Genomic DNA, 20,855 nt, shown 5'->3' on the forward strand with positions numbered 1-20,855 from the left:
AAAAGCTATGAAGTAAAGTTGTGATAGCAAGAATGTTTGACTGCACTATATTAATTTATTATTAGATGGAAATGCAAACCTGGTGTTGGGACAGTGTAAGCGTAGGTTAAAGTCCCTGAGGTTAGCAATTTCTTCTACCTTGTGTACTGGAAATCTAGAAATGGTGAGAATCGCTGTGATGACCCAGAACAAAGGTGAGCTTGGTTGAAACAGCCTCGGGACTTTACAGACTGATTTTTCTAGTTCAGCCCTGGAAAAGATCAGAGCAGACAGCCTGCACTGCAGTGGCAGTAGTGGAATACAGCAAAATATGGCAACTGCTTGCTACCCATACAGTCATAGCGTTCAATTCAGACAGAGACCACACAGTAATCTTTTTGGGTATTAGAAGATTTGAACCAGTAATGTATGTCAGGTGTAGCAGGAAATTTGGAGAGTTATTTTGCCCAGAGAGAGTTTTCTACATTGCCTCCATGAGTCAGGAAAAGGTTTTTCTGATGCCATTCATAGAAGCATTACAGAAATTATCAGCCTCCAAATACACATCTCTTAATTTTTTTCCCCACTGAAAACTACATGTTTGTTCAGATTGAGTGTTCCTCTGATATCACAGGAAATGATTGAAATGGCCTGCAGAAACAAGAATCAGGAAAAAAATGGAGGGGGCTACACCAGCTGCAGTTTCTCTCCAGCTTTCACCAAAAACATTGCAGAGCCTCCTTCATCAACAACAGAGCTGCTGCATTACCAGTGGACAAAAAGGGAGTAAGGGAGTAAGATGGCTAAATAACATGGCCCTTGCTGAAGGTCTTTACAGGCTGAAAATGCATAGGTCAAATGCAAAGCTAGTGCAAGGCTACACTTCTTGAGGTTGTGCCTGTTTATACTACGGCAGGTTTGGCCCACGACATTGCATGTTCAGCATTCACAGAGATGATACCTAATAGGAGAGGCTTTTTTTCCTTCTGTCTTAATCCTGCAAATATTTGTTTCTGAAGTATTTATACCCTCAGCATTTCTATTGTTGAAGATCCTCATCAATGAGGAGGGCTGGAAGGATCCAGCCATAGGGCAGTACGATCTTGGGATACATGTGAAAAACAGCAAAACATTTAACCATGCATCTACAGGTGAGAAGAGGAAACCTGCTGAAGTCCATAGCGCCACGCAGGACAGAGCCGACGTCGAGCTGCTGCTCAGGGTGGGGCTTTGAGTCACGTTCATCCCCGGCAGCCGGGAGGTACAGCAGGTGTTAGTTCCTGCAGCTCACTGCCCGCTCTGTGGCTGTGCTCCCGCAGCTCCCAGGAGGAATGGATGTGAACTTCGTCACTGTTTTGGCTGTTCTAGCAGTCGCAGTTAGTCAGACATCTGAGAGTAAGTAAAATAGTACTTCATCTATTTCTATACTTTAATCTTCTAAAAGTAAACAAAAAAAAGACCTGAAGTGTGTCTACCTGGAATTGTGTCTCCTTGAGCCTTTGCAGCTCTGTACAAGACTACAGGTGACAGCTTGAAGGTCTGTGCTACACACGGGAAGATGTATAAAGTGAAACCTGGCTGTCTTAAACTGCACAGAAAAAATGGCCTTTGTTTCAGTGGAGTCAGGGCTTCACCTGAGCATTTCTCCTATGTTTTCACAACAGAAGTGGGCACTTAATGATTCTGTAAAATGGCTTAAGCAAGGAAAAGCCATGTGGGTTACTTGTCACAGCAAACATTTTCAAGATATTTTAACTGCTGAAGGTGTAAGACCTTTAGAGCAGTGATTTCCTGATTGCACACATAATAAAATTTCACTATTTGTTTGAAGGAGTTTATCTAGTTCAGGTGTAATTTCCTCCTTTTCAAGCTTCTCAAGAGGGAATATGTTTAGTCTTTTTCTTTTAAAGTTAGATTGCGCTGTATGGCAAAGATTTAAAAAACTTTTTTATGACAAACTTCACATAAGTGATTTCTCTCTGCAGAAAAACAGTTTTGGATGAAGTTTTGCTCCCAAGTGCAGCATGTCTCAAGGATTTGGGAGATCTAATATCACTTGCTTTTGTCTTCTTGCATTTCCAGCGAAATTAAAAAATCTTCAAAAGAGATTAGCCAGTGCTGTGCTTGAATTCTTAGTTTTATTTTGTAATTTTCTATTGTAAAATAAGATGTGTTAACAGAGGAGATAGATAAATTCTGGAGGACTTCAGCCTTTAAGGTGTGCCTTTCTCAAGCTCCACTGGCTTCAGTAGGAGTAGGAATTGTGGAGTTCCTTGAGGATTTAGACAACATGTGGACAAAATCTGCCTTAAAATTTTATCCTGTTAAAATGGCCACTGCACCTGCTGGCATGGGAAGGCTCTGCAAGTGCTCTTCTAGTAGATTTATGATCTGGCCAGTCAGCAAGATCTTGCACAATAGGACTGGCACGTACATGCACAGGTCAAAGTAAAGGTTCTCTTAGAACATGTTCTTTTATACTGAACCTTCTGGCACAGGGGAAATACCTTTACCACCTAACTTTCTTCATGTAAACATGCTCCATACTTAGCAACAATATTCAAGTGGGCAGAACTGAAAGTGGCTATCTGGGTACAGGCACACCCTACCCTGATCTGAACTATATTTGGGGTTAACCCTAACTAGGGTAAGGCTTCTTAGGCTGGACATTATGCATCCATTTATTTCACGGTCATGGTACAGATATACAAGTAAGATTTGGGCTGGTATATGCAAACTTGCAGAAGTTTTCTTTGCCTGTGGATGTCAATTGGTAGCTGTTGACAGAGGCCAGGAAAGCCAGCTGTTGGCCAAAACTACACCCAGCTGCAGGCAGGAATGAGGCCCCACCAGGCAGTGCCAGAAAATGAGGAGATCAAGATTATTTTGTAATGTGTGACAGGGATGTTTTGGATTTTTTTTTCTATTATATAATTCAAAGGAAGATTTTGCAATTTTACTTTAAAAAAACCCTGGTAGTCTTCCATCATTCGATCTCAGTGCCAAGGATTTACAGAGTGCCAGATGCTGTCATACCTGCAGGGAAGTGGCCAGCACTGCTTGACAGAGTACGCGGCAGGTTGGACAAGGGAGAGGTGGTGGAGTCACCATCCCTGGAGATATTTAAAAGACATGTAGACGTGGCACTTCAGGGCATGGTTTAGGAGACGTGGTATTGTTGGGTTCACGGTTGGACTTGATGATCCTAGAGGTCTTTTCCAACCTTAATGATTCTGTGATTCTATGATTCTATTATTCTATTTCAAAGGTGGTTGGTCTGAATTTTGATTTGAGAAAACAGAAGTTCTCTTTTGGAAGTTCCTACATGTATTTCATCTTGATGATATGGAGAGAGAAATTGGTAATTCCTATAGAGTAAAAGCATTCATAACAAGTGTTAAATGATAAAATGTAGGAATAACAACTAAATAAGACCAGGTCTTCCAGGTCTTCCCAAAGGAGTTAGCTGGAGTTATCCTGGTCAAGTTATTCCAGTAATGCCCATCTGGTCAGAGAGAAGGTGATCTGTGCAGTGTGGGACATGGATTCCCTCTAATCAAACTGAGTTGCTTTATAGAAAAAAATAGATGTATGTTCACATTACAGCTTCTTTTTGCATCTTAATGTGTGAAACTTTATCTGGTTTGTTTTTGCTAGGAAGAGCAGAAATTTCACCTTCTGGTGGTGCAGTGGATACTAGTGTTTGTTTGACCACATTAATATTACACACTGTTTTGCCAATTTCCAGCCAAATTTCCTTGATGCTCTGTAGTCCAGAGCATCAAGGATGTTGTGTGGGGACATCTTGCAAACTGAGAGTGATTTGATGGACAAAGACCATTTGAAAATTATGACCTATATGACATACTTATTTGTCCGTCTCCAGTTGGCCTTTGAGCCTTGAAAATGTCCATCCTAACAGCAGTATTCATAGCAGAAGAGGAAAAGCATCACGGCATAACTTCATTTGTATTTATTCTTGGCCACAAAATTGGATAGTATGATTTAAATATTTATATATTATGATTTATACTTTATTTATGGTTATTTCCATCACTTCAACAGGTATAGCTTAGAATCCCTTGCATGTTTTGTTTGTCTCTTTCACAGAATTGTGCTTTAACTGTGTGTATTATCATGCAATCAAAATAGTAGGATGTATTAGGGCATTTTTCAGCATTTGAGTTCCCTTCTCATCTCCAGCTGTTAAGCAACCTCCTTTTTTTTTTACAGAGTACAGCTATGCCACATTTGCCAAGTATTCTAGCACCCTGTTTTTTTCACCCGCCAAGCAAGATCAGAGCCTTCTGCACGATGAAATAGTTACTGAATTGCTTTAGGTTAAACAGAAAAGACCTGTTCTGAGGCACTGAACTCTTAAAACAGCCTTAAGTTTGTTTTAGATGACGGGAACATTTTCTGGCAGCTTCATAAGCAAATGAGTACTAAATGAGCTGCCTTACAATAGTTAATAGAAGGTGTAGGTGATGTGATAGTAAATTTCCTTCCAAGGACAGGGCCTGGATTCTATGTTCATAAGCCAGCAACACTGGATTAAGAGCTGAAGCTTGTCTATGGAAATGGCTGTATTGAGACGAGAGGTATCAGTACATAACATGTTCTGACTAAGAAAGGCATTAACCTGATTAATCAATGCAATTTCTTTTTCCCCAGATGTACAAAGCCTACTTTGTAACCACAAAAGAATTCCATTAGGAAACACTAATGCTTGCTGCTAATAGCCCCAGGTGTGCCAAAGTTGTGCAATTGGTGCAGAGCCATGTCAGTTCATGGTGAACTTGAGGCACATTAGCAGCAGGTCTCACATTTCAGTGTAGACAAAGGAAGTGCCTCAGGTTTATGGATCTTTACCATGCAAAAGACGCTGTCCCTCAGACCACACAGTATGTTGGGGGAACATATTCCGCTTAATAACTATATGCACCTTTGCTGGGCTCCCTTAGTTTGCCTAAGTGCAAAACTATCTTTCTCGGTTTTTTATTACATAGAAGAATGTCTACAGCATGACCTTTCACTCAGCAGTCTGTGGGTCACATCCAGTTCGCGAAGGTCAACTAAGTGCTCTGCCAGCAGCACTGACAGGCTCCTCTGTGTTGCCAGCAGGATTCAGGAGGGACCACCAAACGGTTGGTCAAAACACTAACTGCTGGAGTGAAACTTTCAGGAAAAGAGCTGTACAAAGCCTGCATGAGGCAGCTGGGTTGGGTCTGCAGCACAGAAAAATGGAGACAGGGACCAAAAACGCCTTTCCCACTGTCCTCACCTAAAGCCCAGCTCTTCCTAATGTGTTTAGTTAAAAGAGGCCAAAATGAAACCAAGCATAGTTAAGAGCAAGCACAGGGGCAGGGAATGCAATGGCTCCATCACTCATCATCTATTTCCATGTGGCTTCATCTCCTCTTTTTTTCTCCATCTGATCCCCCTTCATGAGGCAAACATCTGCCCTGCCATGTTAAATTTTCTACAGAAAAGCCTGGCTGAACCAACGATTGCTGTGTTTCTTCTTGCCAGTGGTCTGTCCCACCCATATTGAGATATTAAACCAGTCCTACCTGCCTAAACACTGTACCCAGAGAGCAGCAAAACAGACACCTCCTACTCCCACTGTATGTCATAGCAGGGCTCTTCATCAGGCACTACGGTTTCCCTAAATGGGTAGGCAAATCTAAGACTATCAGCTTGAAACTGAAGGAGGGAAATGTTCTTTGTTGCCCAGAAACTGAGCAGGCAGCAATAATTGGTTTTAATATTTTTTGCCTGAACCCCAGATGACACAGCCTTCCTCAGCTGTTTAATATGTGGCTCTCAAGTTTGAGAATGGTGATGAAAAAATCAAAACAGAAAGGATGAGAAATCTTCTGTGGATTGAGTTTGGCCAGGTAGCAGATAAGAAATGGAAAAAGACACTTTTGGCAGTCAAAGAGACTTGATACTGAGCAACAGAAGTGTAAAGACAGATATAATGAACAGTACTCATGGAAGGCTTGTTCCATCAGAGCCGTTGTTTTCGCTGCGCTTCATTCTCTAAGCACTCGACTGCAATCACAATTCAAACTCATTGAGTCCCGCAGTCTTTGGGGATTTTTCCATTTAGGAGCAACATTTTCTAAAAGACCTTCTAACAGGTCTAGCTCAATGCAGGTGAAAACAGTAACGTCTAGTTGCCAACTGCTTTTGATCCTTTCAGCCCTAAGAAAGTGACTAACTACTGTGCCATGAAGATTTGACAGGCTTCCAAGGAACAAACCACTGTGGGAAGTTTAAATTAAGTTCTTGTGCTACATTCCTTGAACAACAAGCACTGTTTCAAAATAATTCAGATATTCAGGGATTTTCTTTTACTTTTTCCTTTTTGTTTTTTTAAGAAAAAATCAAGTGGGCTTTTTTTCCAAATGTGCTAAAAAAGTTATTCTCAGTAGAAAGGCAAAGCTTTCTTTTCTCTCCACTTCTCTTAAAATTGATAAAGCTATACATAACATGTTAAATAAATCCAGTAAAACGAAAAGATCGGCACTATTGTATTCCACATCCACATGCATCTGAAAAGGAGATCCTTTTTAGGCATCCTTGAGAGAGAAGGTGCAGTGAGTGAAGGTATTTTTCCAGTTAATATCTTGCTTGCCTTCTGCAAGGGTGCTTTACTTGCTCCACTGGACTTTCCTGCAAGATTGAAGTACATAGATGCCACCCAAAAATACAAAACAAAACCTTTAAAAAGCAATATATCTTTCCCTGGTGAGAGTTTCCAGGGTATAAATACCAAAGCAGATAACACTGCCTGCTGAAATAATGACAGAGCAATCTCTGAGTGGATCTGCCTCAAGATCCATCACTAAGCTTGTCGGGCCTTTCAGCAGCTCTTTTAGCTTTTTGGTTAAAGAGGCTCAGTGTCAAACAACAGGTCTAAATAATTTTTGGGTAGGCAGCTGTGGATTTCTGATTATGCCATTGAGCCATAGAGACAAATGAAATGGGCAGCACTCAGAAAATCTTTTTGACTGGTAAGTGGTGCACAAAAGGCCATGCCAACACACAAAAGGGCATGCCAATTGTGGAACACTACAGTTCTTTCCTTTTAACCACTGTTTAGAACAATGATTACTAATAAGCCTGATCCAGTTGCTGAAACCACAAAATATTTATGCCATTGGCTTGGTCTGAAATCATTAGCTTTGCTTATTACCTCCTGATTCCTTCCCACTTGTGATATTAGAGCGCAGTTACCGTAATAACGGACTGGGCAACTGAGCTGCAGGATGGCTCAGTGCTCCAGGCGAGCAGCACTCCCTCTCCTGGGGTTCTGGGGAAATACAGAAATTCCTTGGCTGACTGCCCTGATCGTTCTTCACACTCAGGGGGAAAAAAATCACTTTTAAAACTGACTCCCATGTAAAAAGGTACCAGTTATCACAAGTGCTTCCGTCAACACAAGGTTGCTGATGACACTTTCATGTTGTCTGAGGAAAAGACGCTAATGCCATGTATTCATCTGTGATTCAAAGGTAATTAATTTCTATTTTCCATATTGTAGCTGTACTTTCCTGCACAGAACAACAACAACAACTAATATTTAAAAGCAACAGCTTCTTTTTCATCAAAACACCAGTGCAGATCAGAACTCCTCAAGGCAAACATCCGTACAAACCCATGAAACCAAGACAGCCTCCCCAGGCACACATCTCAAATAAAAAGTTACTAGCAGGCTGTCAATCCCCATAAGAAATGCTTTTGCCTCTTTAGCAAGAGCACAAGCACCACCTCATTCACATTATATACAAAATTTCAGTCTGCTTTCTGTTGGTGTATTCACCAGTTTCACATGCATTGTGTTGCATGTTCTGATTTTGAGAGGCACAGCTTTCTGTATAGCTGCATGAATTAGATGTCAGTCGCTTAATGCTCCAATTCAAAGATTGACAGAGGGTCAGGTAATTGAATTCACTCTAAAACTGCTACTCTAGTTATATAAGTGGTATCTAAAGGTGCAATTCTAAACAAGTTTCTAAAAGATGCAGTTCTTGTTGGCTAAGTTCCTTGCAAAAGGGTAGTCTGTCATAAGCGGCCAGTGAGACACTCATAAGCCCACCTGGATGCATCAAGAATTTTGCTTTATTTTCCTTATATAAGTTTGTGTATACATTTCCTTATAAAGCTATAAAAGCACATCAATATTAATTTCTTAATTTTCAGTTGTAAACTGTACAGATGAATAACATAGTGCTATATAGTGCGCTAGATTGCACTATAAAGTTCAGTACAGATGGTTCAGATCTAAAGATCAAAGCAAGTGATGTTTCTGAGTATGTGAAGTGGGATGAGGGCAGGAGAAGGCAGCCAGACACCAGAGAAACCAGGTGAGGAATAGTTCAGGAGGCAGCTGGCTCACCCCAAGACCTTCTGTAATATCCAGTCATTCCGTGGGAGGCTGGCAGTGCTGGCCTTGCCAAGTATTTTAGTTTACTAGACCCTAAAGAAACACAAGACCAGACCTCTCCAAAAAGCACAGCTGACAACCTCAGGTAGACCTCAAGGTATAACTACCCTTCCTTGAGTTTTTGACCCACATAATCCTTCTGCCAGGAGCTAACTGGCAACAACAGAAATTCACACTTAGGTGTCACCCACTTTGTCTTGAGCCCTCAGAAAAAACTAAGCTTAGTGGTACTCAATGAGCCAAATTCCCATTTGCAAACATCAGTTAATTGGCTTCACAAGCAGTATGCTGTTGAAGAGAGGAAAGCAAAGGACAACAGGGAAATAATACAGGTAACATTCAATACTTAATTAATCCTTCTGCACCATATGATTATTTGTAGTGCTCCTCTCAGGGTTGCTGAGAAGGCAACTGCTAGGGAAGCTCCTTTCTTTCACCCTCCCTTCTGACTGTGAAATCCCAGGGCTCTGTCATCAACCCCACCCGTACAAAAGCCTCTTGCTACAGTGGGTAGTGGTGACTGGCCTTCAGCAACACCTGCTACTTTGCTAGCTGCTTGAGCTCACTGCTACAGTTTTGCTGGCACCTGTTACCCCAGCTCTCAGAGAACACTTTTTTAAGGACAGAGCACACAACCTTCTTGCTTACAGGGAAGTTTTTAAACAGACTTCTCATCTCCTGCTTACAGGAACAGAAATTCATTTTCCTGCTTCTTTTTTTCTTGCTCTATGACTCTTGCACTCCAAGGCTAAATGATTATTTAAGGAACAGTGTGATTTAGAGGCTTGGAAAAATAAATTAATCAAACCAAATAAGAAGATGACTCTCTACCCACTTCTCCCAGATTAGTTCATGGACTGGGACACAGGAGTCCTTGTCGTGCTCACTCTGAGGCATGTGTTTGACCCTGAGACCCTCACTTCCTAGATGAACTCCTGAGCCACATAGATTTGTTTGTCTTTCAGCTGGTGGAGGGCAATCCCTTTTAGAAGATCTATTTCTGTGCTACAGCAGAAGAAAATAAAAAACCAAAATGTTAGTATTTGTCATCAAAAAAATCTTGAGTTATGATCTGCTTTTTAAGGTTCAGTGACTTTTTATTTTCAAGATGGTATATTAGTAAGCAGGAAAAAGTCTGCAGGAGATCATTCCCTCACAGATACACGTTCAGTCGTGGGAGCCCTTGGGGCAAAAGAAAACACAAAACCCAGCAACAGCATTAATACTTTCAAAGAACAAAAGCTAATGGGACTGATTCAACCTCACATGGCAGAGGTTTTAAATTATACTCCTGACACTTCTTGTGTCATGAATGTTGGTGATCTTCTTCCACAAATAAAACACTGAAATCCCTTTTTTAAATTTTTATTTTACTGTAATAAGACTGTATGTGTGCACAAGGAGAGGTGGAGGAAACCGTTCTTTAAACAACAAAAATACCCATCTGTCTTGGGGGGAAAGCTGAGAGGATGGCATCTCATTCCATAAGCTGTAAAGATAACCAAACCTTGACACCTCTCTGAAATGCCCTTGCACTAACATGTACAGCATGGGGAGCAAACAGGAGAAGTCAGAATTCTGTCCGCAGGTACAGGGCTAGTATTTCACTGGGACCACGGAGACATGGTAGGATAGCTCATGTGGCTGGTGTGCTGCAATGGAAGGGTATTAGAAGGAAATAGTAGTTGGTAAGAACAGGCTGGAAGGCAAGGAGAGGGAGTTGTCCTTCATGCAAGAAGGTGGCATAAATGGATGGAGCTCTGCCTGGGGATGGATGATGAGCCAACTGAGAGCTTATGGGTCATGACTGGTGGGGAGACCAACATGGGTGACATTGTAGTGGGTGTCTGCTATAGACCTCCTGACCAGGAAGAAGTAGATGAGGCCTTTTTTCAAACAGCTCGAAAAAGCCTCACATTCACAGGCCCTGGTTCTCCTGTGAACCAGGGAACTTTAACCACCCTGATATCTGCTGGAAGGACAATACAACAGTGCTCCAGCAATCTTCAATATTTCTGGAGTGCATTGACATCTTCCGGCACAAGTAATCAAGGAACCAGCATGGAAAAGTGCTCAGCTGGACCAAATACTTGAAGGAAGAACTGGTCAGGGACACAGCAGTCAGAGGCAGCGTAAGCTGCAGTGTCCAGGAGATGGTGGAATTCAGGATCCTAGGAGAAAGGAGCAGGGCAAAAAGCAAGATCACAGCCCTGAGTTTCAGCAGAGCATATTTACAAGCTCTTGAGACCTGCTTGGAAGAATCCCATGGAATATGACCCTGGTGAGAAGAAGAGTCGAGGAGAGCTGGCTGATATTTAAGGGTGACCTCCTCCAAGCTCTATAAAGGTCTGTCCTGACAATCAGAAAACGAAGCAAACTGGCAGAAGGCCTGCATGGATGAGCACAGAGCTCCTAACTGAATTTAAACATAGAAACAAAGTGTGGAACAAAGGGGTGGAAGCAGGGGCAGGTAACTCAGGTGGAGTATAGAGTAGCTGCCTGATCATGCAGGAATGGGATTAGGAAAGCCAAGGCTGAGCTAGAATTGACTCTGGCATGGGATGTGATGTGCAACAAGAAAGGATTCCACAAGTATATAAATAGCAAAAGAAAGACGAGGGAATATGTGAACCTGCTGCTGAATGGGGCAGGGCGACTGGTGACAAATGACGTGGATAAGGCAGAGGTAGTCACCACCTCCTTTGCCTCACACTTTAAAATTCAAACTGGCCTTCAAGAATACCAGGTCCCTGAGACTAGAGGGAAGGCCCGGAGCAAGGAAAACTTATCGGCAGTGGAGGATGACCAAATTAGGGAGCACTTGAAAAAACTGAGCCTACACAAGGCCTCAGGGAGAGATGGAATGCACAACCCACCAGTGCTGAGGATGCTGGCTGATGTCATTGTGAGGCCATTTTCAATTATCTTTGAAAAGTCATGGTGACTGGGAGAGGTTCCTGAAGACTGGAAGAGAGCAAAAATTACTCCTATCTTCAAGAAGGGCAAGAAAGAACATCCAGGGAACTAGAGACTGGTCAACCTCACCTCAATCCCTGGGAAGGTGACAGAGAAAATCCCCCTGGAAAGCATTTCCAAAGATCTGAAGGTCAAGATGGTGATCAGGAGAGGTCAGCATGGATTTATGATGGGGAAATCATGCTTGGCCAACCTGATAGCCTTTTACAATGAGGTGACTAGTTTGGTGACGAAGAGGAGCGCAGTGATTGTTCTTTCCCTCGACTTCAGGAAAGCCTTTGATACTGTCTCCTGTAACATCATCATAGACAACCTGACAAAGTACAGGTTAGATGAGTGAATAGTGAGGTGGACTGAAAGCTGGCTGAATGACCATGTCCAGAAGGGTTGTGATCAGTGGCACAAAGTCCAATTGGAAGCAAGTCACTGGTGGGGTACCCCAGGAGTCAACATGGGGTCCAACGCTGTTCAACATCTTAATTAATGACCTGGATGATGGGGCAGAACATGCCTTCAACAAGTTTGCAGGTGATAAAAAGTGGGGAGCAGTGGCTGATGCACCACATGGTTTTGCTGCCTTACAGATAGACCTCAAAAGGCTGTAAAATGGCTTCTTGCCTCATAAAATGGAGTTAGTTATGCTAACCACTTTACCAGGGTTGGGAGCAGGAGGTATGGGTCACAGGGTCAAGGGAGGTCATCCTTCCCCTCTACTCAGCACTAGTGAGGCCAGATCTGGAGTACTGGGTCCAGTTCTGGGCCCCCAGTACAAGAGAGACATGGACTTTCTAGAGAGTCCAGTGAAGGGCCACAAAGATGATGAAGAGACTGGAGCATCTTGCATATGAGGAAATGCTAAAAGAGCTGGGACTGTTTAGCCTGGAGAAGAGAAGGCTCAAGAGAGTTCTCCTCAAAGTATTGTAACCATCGTTCCCATACCTGATGGGAACGAAAGAGAGGGAATCAGGCTTTTTGCAGTAGTGCCCACTGACAGGACAAGAGGCAACAGGCACAAATTAAAACACATGAAATTCAATCTGAGCACAGGAAAACATTTTTTTTTTTTTTTTCTGAAAGGTTTTTTTTTTCTGGAGTAGGTTGCCCAGGTATGTTGTCAAGTCTCCATCCTTGCAGATATTCAGAAAGTGTCTGGATGTGGTCCTGGGCAAGCAGCTCCAGGTGGCCCTGCCTGAGCAGGAGTGGTGGACCAGATGACCTCCAGGCGACCCTTCCAATCTCAACTATTCTGTGATTCTATGAAGTCAAGCTATGACTTGTCCTCTTCATACCTATGTTGTTTCTAACATTGTTATTACTCTTTTTAGCTTTGTTTCCTGGGGCCTTTAACTGTTGCAGGAAAATTTCGGATGAAATTCCCAAAGGAATTCTCCAAAGAGTGGAGAGGTTTGAAATCCAGAAGGCGGATGGCCTGTGTCACCTAGAAGCGGTTATGTAAGAGATGTTTTGGATCTTTCACTGTGAAAGGGGTACTGTCAAGTTAAAACTTATTAGGTGCCGTTTAAACAAGTAGAATATTAGAATGCTAACACAAATGCAATGGAAAACAAGATTGTGTATGGAACTGTCATTCCTTGTGCTATTTAAACTTCTAACAGCTAAAACTGAATCTCCTTTTCAATAATAATGTTGATCGTTTTTCAGCCTGCACTAACTTTGACACTTGCTTTATATTCAGAACTAAAGAATGACTCATGCATCTTAAGACTTCTCTGTTTTTTTCCAACTATTGATCCTCTACAAGCTTTGCCTAAACTCATTAAATCAGCCTTACTTTTGTACATAAGCTATTCCTGATTTTTTGGGGGACTGGTACAACATCACACTGTTTGGGTTAAATTGATAAATTTCAAAGAAATCCTGGACATTTTTTATTTTTAGACATTTGCATGATGATTGAGACAATAATAATAACAAAGTGGTCTATTTATTTATTGGCCATAGGAACATAGTGTTTTGCACTGTGACTCTTTTCAGACCCACCGAAGTAGTAAAGCTTTTTTTTTTCAGATTTTGGAAGAAAAGTGTAATCATGTAAACCTTAGATCCTAACAATAACATATTTGAAACCAGACAAAAGTGAATAGACATAGTATAAAATATAATTTAAGATTAACCAATTCTAACTTTGTTGTCTTCATAGATGAATGAGAAGTATGATAATTTTAAAAAGTTGGGGTTTTCACAATTTTTCTTTGAAACTGACAACCACTTTTGCTCCGGCAGTCTCTACATAGAAGGCAGAAAGTTCTGTGTGAGCCCACGGATTACAAAGGTTAAAAAATGGATGAAGAAGAATAAGCACGAGATTCCCAGAAAAAAACCTCATGTTAGAAAGCAGAAAACCAAAATTATTAAAAAGGAAGAAAAGAAACAATAACATGATGAAGCAAGTCCCATGATGAAGATACCCGTGGCATACGACACTGCAAAAAAAGATACCAGACTCCATCAACACATGACTGCAGCAATGACTCTCCAAATATCTATGTGCTAGAGAAAGCAGTGGCAGAAAATATCACCTGTACACAAGAATGATGCTGGTCAGATTACCAGCCAAATGACAAGGTGTTCCTGACAATGCCTTGTAGCAAGTGCTCATTGTACCTCCTAGATCTATCAATGGATTTAAATCCTCCTCTCTCCCATCCTGCTTTCATGCTTCCCCCCATGTGATTTCTATTTTAACGTTCCAGCATGCAGTTCCTTCTCATTGCTCCTTTTCCCCAGTGCCATTCTTGGTCCTTATTCTTCCTTGTCTGCAGTCATCTTTGTGCTATTGCCTGTTTTGTTTCTGTTCTTCCAGTCATCATTCTTTTTTTCCTTACATAATTTTACAGATACCTTTCCAGATACTAGTTCAGTTTAAGTTGGCCAAAACCATGCATCTTTTGCCTGTTCCAAACATTCTGTGTTCCCAGCTGTTATTATTGTGAAATATCATTTCAGTGTTAGTAACCGAGCCTGTTAATTGGGCTCTAAGTGTGGCATGCAAAGGTATGCAATGAAGAGCAGGTCTATCGCTTTTGTTCATTCTATTACCTATTCAAATCTTTCAGCTGGGTCCTTCTTACCCTCTTTGCTGAAGTTCTTGTAATCAGCATTGAGGATTACAAGTGTCCATCAAAGTGTTTCTTTGAAGACTAATGATGATGCCAGTCTGGCTACCCACTCCATAGCCTCCCTCCCACTGCATGGCACTGCCTTCTCTCATGTGACACAGTCCCCAGCTCCCTCCCTCCTTCCTGGGTGTCGTGGTTTAGCCAAGACAGCTGATCCAAACTGGCATGTCCTTCTCTGTGGGCCACAATGCCTCCAGCATTGCCTTACCCACAGTCACAGACCCTTCAGTGTAAGCATGTAGTAGGGAAACTTCAAACTAATTAACACAAAGCCATCTCAGTCAGAGGCACTTTTCCCCCGAGCCGCATACATGAAAAGCAGCAGATGAGGGAAAAGAGGGGTCTTAAAAAGAGTAACTGCCATAGAATGCATACTTAAAATATTTACCTAGTGAGCCAAAAATACTTAATATAGCAGCATAATTCTGTTCTTTCTTCCCCTACTAATTACTGTTTGTTTTCCTTCGCTGCATTTGACTTAAATTAGTTCCTCAGGGTTGTCTCTTGTATTTGTTTTGTAATTGTATTTCCTAACTGCTTACTGTAAACATGGGAGGAAGCATGGCAGATGACAGTAGACAGAAGCAGCTGCTGATAGGTTCCCTAAATAAATAAAGATGAATATCTGTGATAAAGTCACTAGAGAATAGGCAGCATACTCCCACAGACGTATATGTGATGAAAGAAAATTATTCCTTCCAAAACAGATAAGAGAAAACAAGAAACGTAATTATCTTCTCTGATGAGCCAACAGCCTCCTAAGAGGGATGAGGCAACTCATCTAACTCTTCTTCCAGTTTCTAGAGAATATTGGGTACACCATGCACATTGGCATAGCTCCATCCTCTGCCTCCTGAAATGACACGCAGGAAGCCTTCTGCCAGGAGCAGGAGCTGGGATTGCTCTCTCCGACTCTCAATGTGCACAGAAGCTCTTCCTCCTGAACGCTGTGTTCAGCATGCTGGGGAGGCAGAGGATGTGACCGTGGCTAATGCAAGCTGAAATGGCACGCATTTTCCACCATTTCATTTGCATTCTGATGCTGCATTGCCTGGATACCACACAGATATAGCGAATGGGTATTAGACAGAATGCCATCCTCCTGGGCCCAGGTCAGCAGAGCACCAGGAACACTAAATTGCTGAAATATTTTACACTACAGTATTAGTATCTTACTGTTTCTGGCAGGTCTTTTTATTTTCTTCCACATATTCTGCTCTGGATTCCAGATTTTATGTTCACGTTTTCCCCTCAAGTCAACAAATTTCTAGAATGGTTTATGATGACATCTGAGCTTCTCATAGCTTTTCCATCAATGCAACCAGTGACCTTCTGAGTGTACAGAGTGTGCCTTAAGTATTGACCAAAGTATGGATTGTACTCTAATTTTCACACCTGTCATATCAGAGATATTCAGCATTTCACAGGATTAGAATACACAACTAACTTCCCAGGGTAACACAGGCATGTCTGAGGGCCCTGTGAACCATCTGACTTTCATCTACAGAATCATTAAATATTGCCACTTGGTAAAGGCAAGTCAGCAAATTTTGGGAGACTGGAGAAAGATAGGAGCAAAGTCAAGCTGACAGTACAGATAAAAAAAAAGGTGAAACTGTGCCTCTAGATGAGACCACTGCAGTGCTGCCATCAAGAGTGGGAGCTCCTGGATAGCCAGTCTGTAATGGGAAGGGAAGTCCCTGTTGGTTTAAGCATGGGCTGCTGGGAAGCTCATACAATCCTGGCTTGCACACCTGCTCTCTGCCACTTGTAAGAATGCAGCGCAGCTGTTCTTTCTCCTGTTTGGGGAGAAGTATCTGCTTCCTAGTGGTGACCTCTTTTTGTACTGTCAGCTTTCCTGGCCCCCAAATCTTAGATTCTTATCTGTTCCACAATTACTGCTTTGTATTTGAAATTATAACACTGCTGCTGGTCCTCCTCTTATGCATACTGTATAAAAGCAGCATAGTGTGATCTAAATGCATTTTTATAGCTTTTAATAACTGGAATTGCTACAGTGTCACAAATATTTTAAAACCCAGCCAGATCTGCAACTCAAATACTATCGAAATATTTGCATTTACTGGACCTAGTTTAAAAGACACATTTTCATAGTTTTCTTTACATCTCACAGTTCTTCAGAGTTCTCTCCCAGCTGCCAACTGTGTTTCAGTTTTGGGCTCATGTGCATTCTTTAGGGAAGGGAATTAGAAATAGCTTCTACTAGTCATTCACTCTAAAACACTTTATTCCCTGATATTGGTATACGAAATATCAAAACAGCACTTGAAAGACCTGCTGCCTGGTACGGTTTCATTTACCCCTGAACCCTGACACACTAATATGTAAAAGAAAATCCTTTCAGCTTCCAAGCCTTCACTTGGGTGATCTCGCACTCTCTGTACCTAAGCATTATTTTTGACCTTTGCTACTTCGTACTTGGCAATAAAATAAAATCAATACTTTTTTTCAGTAAAGTCATCACAACATCTTGTTTTGTGGTAGAGATTATTACAACACATGATTTTGTTTTCCATGAAAATGCTGGCTAAAGGTCTCTTTTCAATGGGTTTAGGCGCCTAAAGAGGTAGTTGGCTGCGTCTGAAAACCCCAATGGATGTTTTAGTTGCTTAAAAGTGTAGCTCCCACTGAATTAAATTCAAATTAGGCCTGTAATTAATATTCTTGAAAATTTTAATGAATTCACTCTTAAAAAGTTTTAAGAAACAGCTTTAATCATGTGGCTGTTTAATTTATTTTAAGAGTTATTAATGTAACCTAATAGGACGGTCTCTATCTCTCTAGAAGGCTTGAGAAAAAAAATAAAGTTACAGAAATAATTGTTTAAGAATTACTAAACAGAAGCAAAAAACCTGTTGGGTCTATTGAGAGAAAACCAGTGCCCTAAATTTGATGCAGTGGCTTAAAACTAGAAGTAAAGGTGGGTCATTAGACAGCAAATACTTTTATTTCAAAACAGTACTGGATTAGGATATTCCTCCCCCTTTTACACAGCTGAAAAATGGTGAGAGACACTCAAATTCAAACTCCTTATTTATAATAGAATCATAGAATCACAGCATAGTTTGGGGTGGAAGGGACCTTTGAAGGTCATCTAGTCCAACCATGCATTCCTGCTGGCTTGCAGCTGAGTATGTGATTCTGAAAAGTTTTCTTCTGCTCTTAGATGCAAAATAACCACCCTGTGACGATGGCTCAAAGTCTTCAGGGGAAAAGAAAAAGTGTTATTGCTATTAAAGGCTGTTGATTTGCAGACATATACTGCAGACATCTTTTCAGCTGGCTGTGTCTTCTATTATGTGGCATCTGAAGGCAGCCAAAACAGACTGGATTTTAACACAGAAAGAGGAAGTGTGTTTGTCCTCTCACCAGCAGCATCTGAGCAAGTTTCTGCTCCAAGGTTACTCTGAGTTATGCTGACTTTCTTTGGTAATACCTTCTTTCTTAAATGGACCTCTCCTTTCTCAAGTTTCCAGTTCTAAGGTTACAGAGGCACAGCACTCGTTTTGGTACATTAGTCCAAATTACCAAATTCAGCCTCAGCTGAAAATCTCTCTGGACAGATTGGCTAACCTCTAGAGCCAGGAAAGGAAAATTACCTGCATTCTCACAAGCTGGGCTGGAAATAGTGGCAATCACATGTCTGGAGCATAATTTGGTTAGAGGGCTATAATTAATTACCTAATATGTTTGGAACAAGATTCACCACAACTTTAACATTATTATTGCAATCTTTCTGAGACATTCACATAAAGCAATTGTAGTCTATCGCAATAGCAGTAAAGGCAGATCCTTTCTTGTGAAAAAATAATAGTAGTTTTTTTCTAAGTACTCCCTTGCAACACACTCAGTGATGGGAAAAGCAGATAAGCTGAATAAAAAGAATAATGCTATTGACAACAATTGTAAAATAAAAGGTACTGATTAATAAGAAAAAGTAGCAGATCTTGGGCTACAAAGAATTAGTCATCAAACTAGTCTGCAAGAGGAGGATGTCTGGACTTTATGTAAATTTAAATTGGCATCTGGATCCAGAAACATCCTGTGAAGATTGCTTTTAGCAGCATAGATACCTGGTCTCTGAATTTAACCTCAGATAATTATTTAAAAAATGGGACTGCATTTTGTCCTTAATGTCAGTTTTAAAGTTCTGAAAATCCAGCAACATTTTACCTTTTAGCTTTCCTTCATCATCTGCAGGGTGTTATCTTTAAACATGCTTCAGTACTGGCACAATAGGAGAACATAGTTATAATTTTATTGGTTACAGGTGGTTAATTTGGGGGGGGGGGTGTTTGCAAATACATGATTTTAAATTCATAGCAATGATTTTCTATTTAGCCTGGAGAAGAGAAGATTGAGGGGGGATTTCATCAATAGCTATAAATATCTAAAGGGAGGGTGTCAGGACGATGGGACTAGGCTCTTTTCATTAGTGCCCAACGACAGGACCAGGAGCAATGGGCACTCATCGGAACACAGGAAGCTCCACCTCAATGAGACAAAACTCCATTCCTGTGAGGGTGCCAGAGCAGTGGCACAGGCTGCCCAGAGAGGCTGTGGAGTCTCCTTCCCTGGACATTCAAACCCCACCTGGATGTGGTCCTGTGCCCCCTGCTCTGGGTGTGCCCGCTCAAGCAGCAGGGTTGGACCAGATGACCTCCAGAAGTCCCTTCCAACCCCCGCCAGTCTGTGAGTCTGTGATGCTGTGATTTAATGCACGTCTGTGTCGTACTGTCTTCTACAACACAGAAAGCTAATGTCAAAGACTATGGGAGTCATTCATCATCTTGTACCAGGGAAAAGCAAACAAAAACGTGGATCATTTCCCCACCTTAATCTTAGTCATTTTGGCACCTTTTTTTGATCAGGTCTGTGAAGATGTAATAAAGACAGAATATTGCTATTTACATCTGCGTTTATTGTTGACTACACACAAAAAAAATTTCCAAAGCCCAATTCTACCTTTAGCATTTGGAAAGCAAATACGACATTTATCAGAAAAAAAAACCACCATCATGTAAGTGCAGGCTTGCATGCAAGCAGATGTACACTGTCAGCGAGCAGCAAGGTCAGGCTGCTCTGCAAGGGAGCCAGGAGCTGAACGTGACAACAAGGCAGGCAGGGCAGTGACCTCACTGAAGACGGCACGCACTCATGGTGTCCAAAGGAAAAAGCAAAGCAGGGCCAGTGACAGCAAGCAGGGTCAGCTAAGAGACCCAGTTTCTAGACAAGTCTGTAGTGATGAGCTGGTCGGAGGCGAAGCTGACAAGTCAAGTCTGCAAGTCAGGATCAGCAAGGAATGTAGCTGGGCTCAGGCAAAGGCCGTTCAAATGCAGCTCTGAAGTGAAGGGGAAGAGGCCACCGAGGAAACTACTCACAGCTCCTCGTCTCACAGCTCTTTATGCTGCAGCCCCATCCCAGGCTACGTGAGTGTGTTGTTCTGGAGCCAACCTCGCACACAGCCAGCGAAGCCCCCGAGGACCAGGGCTGCAAGGTCCCAGGGTGCGCTAACATGAGCTCCCCCAAATTCAATGAGATGGACTTCTTCATCTCCTCCTGAGCGTCTGTGCCTCCCTGAAGCCAGGAGAGTCCAAGGACCCCAGTGCCAGGAAACATTTTGCCACCAAAGCATGTAATGAGAGGCTGGTGTTAAAAGCCTGGTTTTAAGTCTAGAACAAGGACACAGTTGTGGTTTTGGTCTTGGGTTACTGGGTTTGCTTGGTTTTTTGGTTTTTTTTTGATGATAGGAAGGGAAAAAAAGGAAGAATTAAAGTTATAGATTCCCAGAGCAGGAGTTCAACTTTTGTAAGAAGAAGTCCATTTGGTCTCTAGGCACAGAACATAACAGTGTGTCTACATGAGGTAACTATGCCATGGCCTATTGAATTTCCATTTGGTCAATGCGTTTTTTCATATTTACGAATGTAACTGGCCTGTACACAAACTGGTGTAAGCTTATCAGAAGACTGCAGGGTAACACATGCAAACAAAACTTCTCTTGATTTCTCAGAAGTATTTTGCAATCCTTGCACTACCAAGAGGTACACGCCAAATCTGAGATTTTACGTGATGACAGAATAGAGCAGAATAGTTACAAGTTCAAAACAGATTGAACAAACATGACAGGAGTTAAGACTTTCAGTAACAGCTTTTCCCTTTCTTTTGCATTATTTTTACCTGCCCCTGAGACAGTGGAAATAACACTGTTTTAACACCCTGATATTGTGTGAGGCAAGCAAGGTGGTGTGTCCTGGTAGCTGTAGCGATGCGATGTCACAGAA

The 20,855-nt window shown here is 41.8% G+C and overlaps 1 protein-coding gene across 1 annotated transcript; it reads left to right on the forward strand.

The window, feature by feature from the left end:
* Positions 1–1,044: 1,044 nt before the first annotated feature.
* CCL28 (C-C motif chemokine ligand 28) lies at positions 1,045–17,085 on the forward strand. Its single transcript, XM_075079159.1, has 3 exons — positions 1,045–1,374; positions 12,736–12,862; positions 13,655–17,085. Exons 1-3 carry the CDS (start codon positions 1,311–1,313, stop codon positions 13,806–13,808), a joined length of 345 nt encoding a protein of 114 aa, XP_074935260.1. The 5' UTR covers positions 1,045–1,310; the 3' UTR covers positions 13,809–17,085.
* Positions 17,086–20,855: the final 3,770 nt, after the last annotated feature.

This window comes from Phalacrocorax aristotelis, chromosome Z (genome assembly GCF_949628215.1).
Source record: "Phalacrocorax aristotelis chromosome Z, bGulAri2.1, whole genome shotgun sequence".
Taxonomy (NCBI): domain Eukaryota; kingdom Metazoa; phylum Chordata; class Aves; order Suliformes; family Phalacrocoracidae; genus Phalacrocorax; species Phalacrocorax aristotelis.

Coding starts and splice junctions, on each gene's coding strand:
- CCL28 (XM_075079159.1), top strand. CDS start 1,311: ATGGATGTGAACTTCGTCACTGTTTTGGCTGTTCTAGCAGTCGCAGTT. Junction 1,375..12,735: donor AGTTAGTCAGACATCTGAGA/GTAAGTAAAATA, acceptor TACTCTTTTTAG/CTTTGTTTCCTGGGGCCTTT. Junction 12,863..13,654: donor TGTCACCTAGAAGCGGTTAT/GTAAGAGATGTT, acceptor TTGCTCCGGCAG/TCTCTACATAGAAGGCAGAA.